Source organism: Amblyomma maculatum, chromosome 2, assembly GCF_055883805.1.
Source record: "Amblyomma maculatum isolate TAMU_Amacu chromosome 2, ASM5588380v1, whole genome shotgun sequence".
In the NCBI taxonomy this organism is placed as follows: domain Eukaryota; kingdom Metazoa; phylum Arthropoda; class Arachnida; order Ixodida; family Ixodidae; genus Amblyomma; species Amblyomma maculatum.
In genome coordinates, this window is record NC_139345.1 from 177,541,440 (window position 1) to 177,553,881 (window position 12,442).

At 48.2% G+C, this 12,442-nt stretch overlaps 1 protein-coding gene across 1 annotated transcript; it reads left to right on the forward strand.

Annotated features, from left to right (window-relative positions):
- The first annotated feature begins 2,002 nt into the window (after positions 1 to 2,002).
- Positions 2,003 to 3,617, forward strand: LOC146200510 (uncharacterized). The gene is made up of 6 exons (XM_084592383.1): positions 2,003 to 2,171; positions 2,231 to 2,444; positions 2,496 to 2,612; positions 2,716 to 2,853; positions 2,922 to 3,383; positions 3,443 to 3,617. Exons 1-6 carry the CDS (start codon positions 2,003 to 2,005, stop codon positions 3,543 to 3,545), a joined length of 1,203 nt encoding a protein of 400 aa, XP_084448509.1. The 3' UTR covers positions 3,546 to 3,617.
- The last annotated feature ends 8,825 nt before the right edge of the window (positions 3,618 to 12,442 follow it).

The following is a 12,442-nucleotide window of genomic DNA, read 5'->3' on the forward strand; positions in this document are numbered from 1 at the left end:
GAAGAAGGAGAACGCCAGGCCGACATGCCTTAATGATTACTCTTTTGGCAATAACAGCTGTTTCTCTCTTTCTCCCCCTATCTGACCATATTAGAATTTTGTATCGGCGCTCAAAAAAGTTGACGAAAGACGCGGTAGAAGCATATTTTATTTCAAAGGAGATTAGGAGATGCACCCAGGGAGGTTTTACGCGAAAGGACTTCATTTTCGTCACAGTTGTTTTTCTGGGTTTGGGAATAAAGGTTGAGGCTGAATTCTGAGTCAGCACTTGTCCTGTAGCTTCGTAATATCTTGCCCTGTCTCCTGTTTGTGCTGTTTTTATTCACACAGGGGCAATATTTCTCTTTCGGCCTCATCCAAACGCGGAATCGAACTTGGATCAGTAGCCGTTGGCCATCTGAGGTGCATTGGGGGTCGATAACATATTGTTACAGACGAGCAAGGAAGAAGAAACAGGCAGTGGCGCGGTAGGGAGCGCTTGTGCTAGCCTCGCTAACATTTCACTAAACGTCATCTCACGGTCATCGAACATCTTCTCTCTGTCCTCTGTTCTGTTTTCATCGGCTTGCCGCTTCGTAACATTTGGTGCATGTGCTAGGCAACAATATATAGTAATATAAATTCCGGCACTTCATCTGGAAAAGAAATAATAAAAGTAGATTTTGCGATGACATTGAGCATAGGAGACATAACGGAATTAAAGAGAGCTGAGGTTAAGGCCGGAGATTCACAGAGAATCTGCGTTTATTTCTAAGGGATTGTTTCTTCGTACTTTATAAAACATTTCTCATATTTATAAACAAAATTTGTCTTAATAATATAAGTCTAAGCATTGCATGTCTCTACATTTTCCAGTGGCAAACGATTCGGATACTCTTACGCTACCGCAAGGAGCGTATATCAGGACTAGCTCATATGCGCCATTTCTGATCAGCATAAACCTCATAGTTTGTACATATCAGCAGGGTACAATCCAGACCAACATAAGCGAGCCTTGTTGCTCCAGCTGGTTATTACAAATGACATTCCACCTTGTTTTCTTCTCTGCGTCAATCCTATATCTATTAAGAACCACGTCTGTCAAATATTGCATGTGCCTGTCCGTAATAGTTATTTCGACCACCATGTGTGTAATATAAATTTAAGATAGGATGTTTTAGAATTTAAACCAACACTCATTTCAGAGAGTCTAGCTTTTTAAGCATTTTTATGAGATGGCTAATGCTTCATTAAGCATGAGGTCGCATATTGCAGATTTAGCAGCATTCAAGTATAGAAAGAGAAACACTTACAACTATTAATTCGTGCCCTAGAAAGTGTACACTGCCAGCAGTTATAGAAAAGCAGGCAGAGCCACTTTGTTTTCATACAACCTCTTAAGCCTATCGCTGAAAGGAGTGCGCTGTACTCCACTATAGCTGTAATCCAATAACTTGCTGTTACTTGAGTAAGACAGGAGCGCATCGCATAAGCTCTCTGGCTCGGCGCAACCAAAAACGACAGGTCGCTGGAGGGAAATTTGTGCTAATAGAACCATGTTTGCAGGCTCACAACTGCAGGCTGAATTTTCACAACGCCTGGTCAAGAAAAAAAAGCAAACAGCGCTCACGATGGGTTTACCTGCTGCCCCTGACCTTGGGATTACCGTGCCGCTAGTTTAGGTGTGGTACCTGTAAAACGAGGGCCATGAATTTTGAAAAATACGCTAGGAAGGCGTAATGACATGTTCATTTTAATGCCGACTCGACAATGAAAAACCATTCGATTTTCTTTTGATTAACCTTCGTTCTTATCTTCCACATACAGTTAAAAGATTACCCTCCTGGACAGCACCTTTTAGTTTTATCTCAAATAAGCTGCTTTTTTGTCCAAAGACAAGGCGAGTCCAACGAGCTGAGATGGTGACATTATTTCTCATAAACAAACAAATGCTCTCCCAAAGAAAATTAACTTAGGCCGAGCATGGTGCCCATGGACAGCGGCATCATCCGAGCCCCAGAAGATGGCATCCTCCGGTCTGGTAACGTCTGCTGCGGCACACAGGTCTCCCCGGCGTAGCACCCGCCAGCGGCTTCTCCGACTGCTGATGCCACCTGCGCTGACAACTGCCGCCGGCGTGCTCATCAGGCTGCTGGCACCTAGCACCGTGCGTAGACCACTCGCAGTTCCGGGTAAGAGCGGTGGCACAGGCTTAACTCTACGTTCTCATCGACGCTCTGTCTCCACGCAGGTGAGCTGCTTTTGCGCATCTCAGGCGCAGGTACCCTTCCGCTGCTCTCGTGCCGAATGGTGTTGGCCGGCGGCGGCCGGCGACCGGGTAGGCTGTTCGCCCTCGTGCTCTTCCTGCAGCTGTCCGCTGGCCTGATGGGTCTCCTGCTCGCAAGCCTGGCCGGCCTGGACTCCTCCGAGCGCAATGCTGCGGCCGAGCCTCTCGACTGGTTCAGGTAAGAACACTGGACATGAAGCCCACTGTGCCGAGACGAATTTCCATGCAGAAACCTGGTACCGGACAACTTGCTTCAGGCCTTCGTGTTTTCGGTGAGCCTGAATAATTGGTACAAAGCCGGTTTTAGTGGCCCTCCCTCTTTTCAGACCCGAAGCCCTGCAAACCAGTCAGAACTCTCCCGGCGATTGGGAGGAACACGAGGTTTGTACTAGACGCTTGGGAAAAGCACATATGAAATGACCTTCCTTCTGCTCAGTGTCCGGACCCAGCGGTAATCTGTTGGGAGTAGCGGCGGCCTCCGCTCTTCTGGGATGCGCCCTCGCACGACAACGGAACTCACCTTTGCGGACGCTGCTGGCTGATGCCGGGGACGCGCTTGCGCGCCTGCTCAACGGGCTACTGGCATGGTACGCTCACAACGTCTCTCGCTCCACAGTTAAGTTGCGCACACACCTGCCGTCTCTCTGTAATCCAGGGCATGTCCTCTCGGCGCCCTTTCTTTGGCATTGTCGGCCGACGTGGCGCAAGTGGCGACATGGGGAGCCGCAGTGGCCGCACTCGGCCTGGTGCTGCACGCGGCCCTTGTGGCGGGCCTTGTGTGGGCATCGCACCGGCGAGAGCTTTTCCGTTTACTGGTTGCGCTGGCGTGGCCACTTTGTGTCGCGGTCGTGGCGGGTTCCAGCTGGCCCGCGCTGCCGGCTGTTCTGTCTGCCCTGCGCGACTTGGGTGCCGATAGACCGGCTCTGCCCGCTCTGGTGTTAGTGCGCAGTGGCAGTGCCTTGTGCAACATGTTGGCGCTGGCGCCGCGAATGATGCCCATCGGAGGCACACTTGAGCAAGGGGCTCTACTCGCCCTGGCGAATGGCCTATTCAGTGTTGGTCCGGGAGACGGCCCCCTCGTGTACTTCGCCGGCTTACCCCCGCTGCCTGCTGCGGTGTAAGTAATTATAGGATCTCTAGCAAACTTCCACTTGCTCCAAGCTACCGAATGCGCAGGCAGCGCATTGCCGCTCTTCACGACCTCTTCGGCTCCTGCGGATGCTGCGTCCTGCTCGAGTCGGACCAGGCTTCCGAACAGCGGAGCATCACGTTCCACTAAGGGCACTCTATTACGAGTCATCTGAAAACCCCTGCTGTCTTTCGTTCCCGGACCAGCCTCTATTCCCTACAAGCTGTGGCTGAACTTGTATGGAAGTCCATACAATGTGATCTCCATAGCTGTCACCATTGTAGGGATATTTGCGTGGTATAATGATGGTAATTCGAAATCTTAGTCTCTGTAACAAATCTCATATCATGTTAATTGCTCTCACTGTACGCTGGTTGAAAACATACATCGCGCAATATACATCGCGGATATGCTTTTGGCTTGTGTGTTGGAGCATGACATGACAGTTATGTTTGCATTATGATCACGTAGTACGCACACCTCTCGTCCACAGCTTATGCTGGCTACATAGTGCAGTCCGTACTTAAAAAATGATCATTCATTGCTTTTGTCAGGAATGATAATGTACCTGATACTACTAGAAAATGTTGGAATGCTTATATCATGTTCGCTTTGGAGTTATAAACTACTCAGCTCAGGTGGTTTCATCGTGCCTAAATTGCCTGCCATCAACATTGACTTTCATTACATACTTATCAATGCACAGTAACGGTTGGGTTTCTAACATGTGTATTTAGCAGCATGTCGAGCCAGAATTTTAACGGGTTCGGTTGCACTAGAGTTCACGCCTTTCGCGTTCGATTTCGGCTACTGTTACAGTTCGAATCGGTTCGACCCTGCCTGAACTGGTTAAATGAGTTCGGAAAAAACTTTTTAACAATATGAGGGACAGTTTCAGGCACCCTTTGTGTTTTAAGCGGTCTCGTGTACACCCGCGGCAATGGAATGAAGACTCTGTCATTTCTCTTGTTTTGGGTTTTTTCTTGTGGTATTGCTTCTACAAGCTAGCATCCGGCTCCCATCGCCTCACCGACTTTTCTTCCTTTCAGTTTCTCATGCTGCAGTTTATCGATTGCGCAAATACTATCATTCTCTTTCTCTTTTTTCTGAGGGTCTAGTCGCACGTTCCTTCGTTCCTCTTAACCTCGTCCCTCTCACTGGTTTTCAAGGTGTCAGTCCCGACCTCCCTTGTCACAGCGTAACCCGTAGATTAGGTTACTCATTAGTTACGCTTTCTCTCAATAGAGCACTTCTAGCTTTCAGTGTCAGCTTTCTAGCCTGCCATAGGGTTTCGCATCAGTGATGGTTAATAACGCGATGAAAAGCCTTTTTTTCGACACCGTAGTTGTACGGGCCGAAACGATAGCGCGCCAAATAGAGCTTCTCAACTAATACTCCTACCAGTAATTCCACTCAGTTCCTTTGTCAACTTGTCACAGTTTAACTCGTGAAGGGAAATGAAACAAGAAGACGTCGCTATTGACAAAAACCAAGCGAAGACAAGACGGAAAATCGACTTACAGAATCATCTTTGTACAAAGTGCAAGTCTAACTCAATAACAGACAGGTACATTGCTGCTCAAGAGGCCTCCCTATTAGCATCGGCTTATCTAATTGCGCCTACTTTCATAGCATCACATTCGGCTGCTAGGCAGCTGTGAGCTGTGACTCATTGTGACGCCGACGAACGCTAAGAAGAAAAATGATTTGCGTTACATATTTATAGCAGATTCGTCAATTTTCCTTGTACATGGCTATATATTTATATAAATATCTAACCAAACTTACAAACCTAGTTGAATATTCACTACACTATGTACAGCCGGTCTTCGCGTGAGACTAAATTTGACCAAGTGACCTCGACCTAATAAAATGCGGTTGTCCACGATTCTTTGGCATCCAGCCGACGTTTAGTGCGCCTTCCTTTCCTCAAAAAGTCAAGAGAATGAATGACTCAAAGCGTGAAACCAGTTCAGATTTGGTTCTCCAACTAAAGACCATCAACTCGGCAATGCAGCTAAACAAGATTGAAGAAAAGTCTCACTATTTCAAGAACCATCGCGGCGCATTCATAGGCGTCGCTGTGCAATTGAAGCTTCCGCTTTCCTCCAGGTTTAACCAGAGCTAAACCACAGCATTTTTTTTAGAGACGCCATTGCGAAGTGCAGCGGCCACCCGCGTTGGGAATGAAACAATAGCCCGACACTAGAGATGGGTGCTATGCACGGGCATTATGGTTTCCTTTGTTCTTGTCAGCTTTTTGCAAGAGACGACTTTTCAATATAGCTGTGATGTTTGCGGTGTGGAGTGGCGCTTTCAAAACAAGCTAGAAGAACGCTTTACAAGAAGCGATAAAAGACAAAACAACGAAGGTATGTTCCCTATTGCAAAAACCAGTGCCACTGGGTTTCAGCGCCCCAGCGATGAGCGTAAGAAAGCTTCCATTAGAACCGCCATGAGGCATGCGAAACACACTAGGATAGAGTTAAACTATAACCGCAAGCGCAGGAAAATCCAGACCAGGAAGGTGGCTCCATAACCGCCATAACCGCGCGACGAAAGGGAGCCGATACGGCTGAGGCCGTCGCTTGCAGTGCGTAGGCGGCGGCTCCAGTGCGAGAGATATTACATCAAGATACTCCAACGAGTAACGCTCCGCTGACGAAACGCTTTCGCGCCTTTCGCGAAACAGGAAGGGACTGGGTCAAGGCTCATCCTGCTATACGTCAGCGTTATATGAATGCGCAGCAGGTCAGGAAAACAGTGAAAACTAAGGGAGAATAAGGGAAATAAGGGAGAACCCTTATTTCCATCCCCCTCGCCCACTTCATGGCCACCGCATTGGACAGTACCGTGCTCTCATCTTTACTATCTTTTGCGCACACTACCCATGAGCGATAAAGAACCCCCACCCACTTAACACTCAAGTACGGCCATGCCGTGAACACACGCTGGCCGGTTGGCTGCGTCTGTGTGTGCGTACTGTAAGAAGGCATGAGCTAGTCTTTTTTTCCTGTTAGCTGTGGCTTTCTAGCGAGGCTAAGCCTTATGAAATTGCTCTGTTTGATTAGACGTCTTCCTTGCTCTCTTATGGCAAGTTTGTTCGATTTACGTTCACTGGTCCAAAAGATAAAATGCCTGATTTCTATTCTTGAAAGCTTGTTAACATTTTTATGCTATGATGCTTCCTTATTTCATGTGCAACTGTGTACGCTGTTTCTGCTCCTTCATATCTAGCACGACATTGTCTATGATGCGCTAAGAACACTGTAAATAATTATACAATATGGAATATTTATTTATTTATTTATTGTATATGTTTGCCTGAAAATATGCGCTAATTGTAAATGAATAAAGGTATGATTTCATTTAACATTTTAATGCAGATAAAGAAACCCTTACGTGCATGCCAAGGCAACACACGCGATATAAATTTTTAAACACTACATTCTTCCTAGTCCGTACCTTATACCCTGGATTTAGCATTAGGATACACAATTCAAAGCTGCGTGTTCGGTCACATCTGTTGTAGGCCGTCATTTTACCCGCCACCGCTTCGGTGGTGGTGGACGACGGCTGTTGTTGCGGCGCGCGTCTTTCTCTCCCTCTTCTTTTTTCTGCCTTGTCTATTTACCCTTCTGTGCGCACGAGGCAGCGAAGGTAGCTCAGCTACAGAGCCAGTAGCAGGCCCGTACATTTCCTTTTCTTTCTTCCTACAGCCACAACAGCAACAACGGCCGCAGCTGTCACAGTAAGAAACGTCGCACTTGATATAAAATTTGAAACACACTACTTTCTTCCTTGTCTGTACCTCGTAACCTGGATTTAGCATTAGGATACAAAATGCAAGGCTGCGTGTTCGGCCATGGCCGCAGCTGTCACACTCAGCAAAGTCGAAGCGCAAAAAAGCCCATGTGCTCTGTGTTATTAGCGCACGTCGACTTAGTCGACACCAAATTTTCATTGCTTTCTGTTTTTGCAATCACGCGCAGGGAATTATACGGGAAAAGCATCCACGTGGATCGCGCGAAACAGCAATTTGTTAGTACATTTGTTTTTCGTTCAGTTTGAGCTTCAGTTCCAAGTTCTTAACCGTCGTTCATGATGCAAAGGCTGCAGGAACAAATACGCAGGAACATACAGTGATTAGCGTCATTACTAGATTTTAGCGCTTCCCAAATCTAATAAGCACCCGTTATTACGTGATACTGTTTTGTATTGAGTCGAAAGAGGAAAATGAACGTTCGTTCAGTTAGTTTTCATAGAAGTGTAAGCCTAAAAATGAGATAAATGAGTTTTATGCGGAGTGCACGTTGAGCGCGCATAAGCTTTGCTCTGGTATGCGTGTAGTCTCTATGGACGCATAAATAAATGTGTTTTACAACCACAAAGAGGGTCGGTGCTCCCAACAGCGTGAAATTTTTGTCCCCTTAGTGAATTTATTAACACTCGTTGCTTCACGCTCATTAGGCAGACTGAAGGACATCTCCAAACGTTTGTAAGAAGTATGACATATATGAAGTAAGGTTTTTTTTCTTTACTTTTTATAAGCGCGTTCGAAAGGCGTTGATTTCCGATTATGTTTCAGCTGCCGTATCAAGTACTCCATAGCCTCTTTGAGGCCTGTTGCTGAGTTCAAAAATTACGAGACACTTTGGCAACAAAAGTGCCGAAAGGCGAGAGCCTGAGTGCCGCATTCTTTTAAGCATTTATTGCGAATCTGCCGGTGAATTATGATTCGAGTAAAAAGGGTGGCTACTGTTTCACATTAATTCTTTTCTTTATGGCATGATGCATGTGTGCATGCAAAATTGTGCCAGATACTGCGCCTTTTCTATCTTGTAAATCAATTTCAAACACCGCTGATCTACTGTTTTGTGTGTTTTTTTTTACTTTTCATGGACTGAATTTGCTGCAAACTGTTCGCGAAGCTGTCGTGCACCATTAACATCCATTTTTGGGGACTTTCGAGCCCGAATTTCGTGCTAGACACGGAGCGGCAGATGCTTCACTGTGCATCGCAGTAGGCCTAGATGGAAATCGCCGCGCCTAGGCAAGGCTAGGCCTAGCGTCGTGTGCCGGCATCAGTGTGCATTTCTGTGTCACCCTGGTTATCAAAACGGGCAAGAATAGGCGACGTTTCGAGACAGAGCCGCAGTTCTGCGATAGCCGCTGCTTCCTCATGGGCCAGAACAAAAGGTGCGTCTCCTCGGGTGAGCCGAGTCAGCGGTTCAGCTAGGTCTGCAAAATTGTCGGTCAAACGCCGATAGGAACTCTGCAAATCGAAAAAGTGGCGAACGAATTTCACGTCACGTGGAGTTGAAAATTACGCAACAGCTGCAAGCTTATCAGGTTTAGGCTTCACGCCAACGGCGCTGACAACATGGTCGAGAAATTTGAGCTTTCGGCCGCCAAAGTGGCATTTTTGTATCTTCAGTGTCACGTTAGTTTAGTGAAGGGCTTCCAGTACAGACCGCAAGCGTTCGAGATGTTGAGGAAGCGATTCTGCGACACCACCACGTCGTCGAGGTAAACTAAGCAACACCGCCACTTGAGGCCGGTGAATAGTGTCATCTTCCGTTGAAAACTGGCCGGAGCAGAACAAAGTCCAAAATGGCAGAAATTTAAATTCCGTAATGCCATCGTGAGGGACAAAGGCTGTTTTGTCGAGGTTTTTCATCCATTTCAATCTGCCACTGGCCACGTCTTAGGTCGATGGAGGAAAGATACTTTGCACGTCAAGACGGTCGACAGAGTTGTGTATCCGCAGCAATGGATAAACTTCCTCCTCGGTTACTGCGTTTACCGTGCGATAATCGAATCAAAAAGGTAACGTGCCGTCTAAAGTTTTAACGATTACGACCGGAGACGACCAGGGCTATTTGAAGGCTAGATAACATCATCGATGATAACATCCTTAATTACGGATTAATTACTTCTCGCTCGGTTGGACGGATGCGGTAGGGTTGCTGGCGGATCGGGTGCACGTCATCGAACTTCACAATGTTGTGCTTAGTAATGGCAGTTTTACGCACTTTCGACGAAGAAGCAAAGCATTCTCTGAATTCGCGTAGGAAAGAATACAGCTGGTCACGCTGGCTGGCTGACAGCTTAGATCTGTCATCAAAAGTTTCGAGGGATGCGTTTGGCGACCAGGTTTTTGAGGGGAAGCACTCGGAGACATAAGAGATTCGCTCGGCGAAAGCTAAACAAGTGCCGCGGAAAAGACGTCGATGCTCGCGCGTGAAATGTGTAAGAAGCACGTGTGAGCGGCCTTAGTGAAGGTAGATCAGGCTGCGGGTCACACACACTTCTTGTGTCAGCAACAATGAGACGTTAGTTTTCGCAACTGCGTCATCATCTTGAATTGCATCTGAATGGACATTAACGAAGACACTGGTTTGGGGTGGCAGCGTCCCATTCTCCGCGGAAACTCGAAACATCCGGCGTGGTCGCTTCATGCCTTGCATCTTGGAGGTCACTAATTTGCGGAGAAAATCCACTCCCAGGATGGAACAAGCCCTGCAGCGGTAGCGAGCGCAGGCATGGAACATCGGCTCCGGCGATTTACGACCGTAGCGGTGGAACAACGTGTCGATTCCCAAATATATTGGACCTTGAAGGGCCATCAAGTCATCCGGAACGCAGGGAGACCACTTTCAACCTGGTGGACCAAGGTTTCGACTTTTTGGAGCACTTTTGCTACCATCCGTTGTGGAGCCGTGGCTCAGCCTATCGGCTGAACGCCGGCGTCCCACGGCGGGAAGGCCGCTCCCGGTGAACATGGCAAACGCCAACCAGCAACGCGGCTACGACCCGGAAGGCATGACATGAACAACCTTGCCGCAGACCAGCCGAGAGCAAGCCTTCCGTGAAAATGTGATCCGGGCTTTTGAAAAGCGAGCCCAGAAACTCCAAGCCAGCGCGCAAAGGCAGGCCACGTGAGCACAGGGGGGACGCCGCGCGCAACCCGACTCAGAACCAGGTGAGCGCGCAACCGGAGGCCCAACGCAAGTCAGAGTTGAATGGAAGCCCAAGTTTCTGTGCAGATTCAGACCAGACGACGTGGTGCTAATAATCAAACCACTAACGGCCACAAACATGAAGAACTTGCAACACGGCGAGTTGGACCTAGCCCTACGACAACGAGTCAGGGAAACCGAAGCAGACCATTTTTACTTCACAGTGTCCCCGGACCAAAACCTGATCATCGTGGGCACGTCGAGCATCCTTGCGGCAGACAGACTGGTCGGCGACTTTGCAATCCGAACACAAGGGCAAGACCTCTATCTCTCTATCTGCGTGGACACGTAAAGCAAATTGAGGATAACGTGGTACACGAAGTCATCAATGTGGCCAATCCGGAGACCACCGAATCCCGGCGAGGGAAGGTGAGAAACTTTCGCGGAGAGAGCAAAATCCTGGAGATCCGAAAGTTCGGCATTTCGAACAAAGCAAGGGTCACCTTCGAAGTGAAGTACAAGCCCAGAGCTGTGCTGTACAACGCGCAAGTTATACCGCTAGCCGCTTACCATACCAGCGTGTAACCAGTGTGGTACGGTGGGACATAGGGCAGACGCCGACCCGACACCGAAGCAAGAAAACTGCGGACTCTGCGGAACGCAAGCTCCGTTTGTGGAGGGGGTACGGGCCCCTCACGAGTTCAATCCAAAATGTGCGGTATGTGGCGGCGAACACGCCAGGAACTCTAAAGACTGCATTGCGAAATTCCTAAGGAACGAGCAGCAACAATCCAGTAACAAGAACAAGAAAAACAACAAAAAGGAAAGAGGGAGTGAGAATCTCCCGCCCCCTTCGATTAACATGGATTCTAAACAGAACAGTCAAGAGAGGAACTGGGCCAGCATGGTCAAGAACGGGAAGCAGCAGATGAGTGGGGTCGCCCCTCCTCCTCCCAATACTACCTCTCCACCTACACCAAATATGGTAGAGATTCAATTAAGAAAACAGATAGCAGCCCTAAAAGCTCAAATAGAGCTGCTAACCAGCAAACCAGAATCTGCACTAGCTAAATTTCAGCTGCCTCAGCAAGAGGAGGCGATGGAAAGCGACGCAGAGCCTAGCATGGAAAACAAGTTAGAAGTTATGATGAGGAAGATACAGGAATCCATTCCCTCCATAGTATCACGACAGATAGCGAAAGCGATGACGATTCGCAAGTAGCTAACACAAGGAGACCCACGAATCATATAACTCACAAGATACGTAGGGTGATCAGTGAGGGTGAGAAGCTGCAGCAGTTCCCCCTCTAGAATAACAATCTCAAGGCACAACATGGCGGGACGAACTAAGGAGAGTCCTATAATTTTAACACAGTGGAATAGTCGGGGCTTTAAATCAAAGACTAAGAGAGCGGACGTTAGGATGCCCCTTTCCACCTACGAGCATACTCCGGCAGTGGTGGCCGTACTGGAGCCAGACGGGAACGCGAGCCTCACAAACTACAAAACGTTCCAACTCAACCCTCTAACATGCATCTTCGTGCCCAAACATTTCACAGCAAATGTGATAGATCTGGAATTACAAGCCAGCTTTTCATACGTGATGGTGACTCTCCTGCCCATAAAAAAGGAATACCCGCCACTCCACATCCTGAACGTGTACTGCCCACCTAAAGCAAAAAATGTAACCTTCTCCACACTCCTGAGTAGGGCTATCAGGGAAGCGGGACGAGATCCATTACTAGTGTTAGGAGATTTCAATGTGCAGAGCCTCTCATGGGGCTACAACCGAGAGGACATGAAAACGGAAGCTAGCGGAGGCAGCGTCCACATTAGACCTAACCCTACACACCGACCCGGTGTACCCCATGCGAATTGAGAACTCGGCGCAGAGGGACACTTGTCCGGACTTAACTTTTTCAAAAAACGTGAGGCGAATGATTGGTTGGTTGGTTGGTTCATAGGAAGGGAAAGGCGCAGTATCTGTCACACTTGCTCTGTGGACACCTGAACCGCGCCGTAAGGAAAGGGATGAAGGTGGGAGTGAAAGTGGATAGAGAGAAAGAGGAGCCATAGTGGAGGGCT

Excerpts from the sequence above, each read along its gene's own strand:
- LOC146200510 (XM_084592383.1), top strand. The coding sequence starts at position 2,003 with ATGGCATCCTCCGGTCTGGTAACGTCTGCTGCGGCACACAGGTCTCCC. Across the intron at positions 2,445-2,495 it reads GAGCCTCTCGACTGGTTCAG|AAACCTGGTACCGGACAACT; the intron begins GTAAGAACACTG and ends ATTTCCATGCAG. Across the intron at positions 2,613-2,715 it reads ACCCGAAGCCCTGCAAACCA|CGGTAATCTGTTGGGAGTAG; the intron begins GTCAGAACTCTC and ends GTCCGGACCCAG.